Source organism: Fulmarus glacialis, unplaced genomic scaffold, assembly GCF_000690835.1.
Source record: "Fulmarus glacialis isolate BGI_N327 unplaced genomic scaffold, ASM69083v1 scaffold6840, whole genome shotgun sequence".
In the NCBI taxonomy this organism is placed as follows: domain Eukaryota; kingdom Metazoa; phylum Chordata; class Aves; order Procellariiformes; family Procellariidae; genus Fulmarus; species Fulmarus glacialis.
The window spans coordinates 10,507-10,778 of record NW_009189464.1 but is presented as its reverse complement, the minus strand read 5'-3'; the positions used below and the strand labels follow the sequence as shown (position 1 = coordinate 10,778).

The 272-nt window shown below is 67.3% G+C and overlaps 1 protein-coding gene across 1 annotated transcript in view; it reads right to left on the bottom strand.

Annotated features, from left to right (window-relative positions):
- The window catches only part of LOC104079902 (uncharacterized protein C6orf132 homolog), a gene marked incomplete at both ends in the record, with an annotated part of 6,902 nt that overhangs the window by 571 nt on the left and 6,059 nt on the right, over window positions 1–272 (bottom strand). The window contains one exon of the mRNA XM_009582093.1: window positions 8–195. Coding sequence (XP_009580388.1) covers window positions 8–195 — 188 coding nt within the window. The remainder of the gene's footprint in view (window positions 1–7; window positions 196–272) is intronic.

Here is a 272-nt window from a genome sequence, read left to right as displayed (position 1 = left end):
CTCCAGCGGCCTCTCCTCCCGCCGAGGGGAGCGCAGGAGGGCCGAGAGCTCGTGCCGCAGCCTGCTCAGGTTGCTGGCGTCCCTCCAGTCGTCCTCACAGGTCGGGTAGTCCGGAGGGGGGAGGTCCAGGTCATTCGCAGAGAGAGATTCGGATTTTGGAGGAGAGTCTCTCTCGGCTGTTTTTGGCTGGGGAACCTTCTCCATCTCAGAGCCTGGCAGCGGGGGGCGGCGACCAGCAGGGTTCATCCCTTGGCCGGAGCCCGGGACCCGCG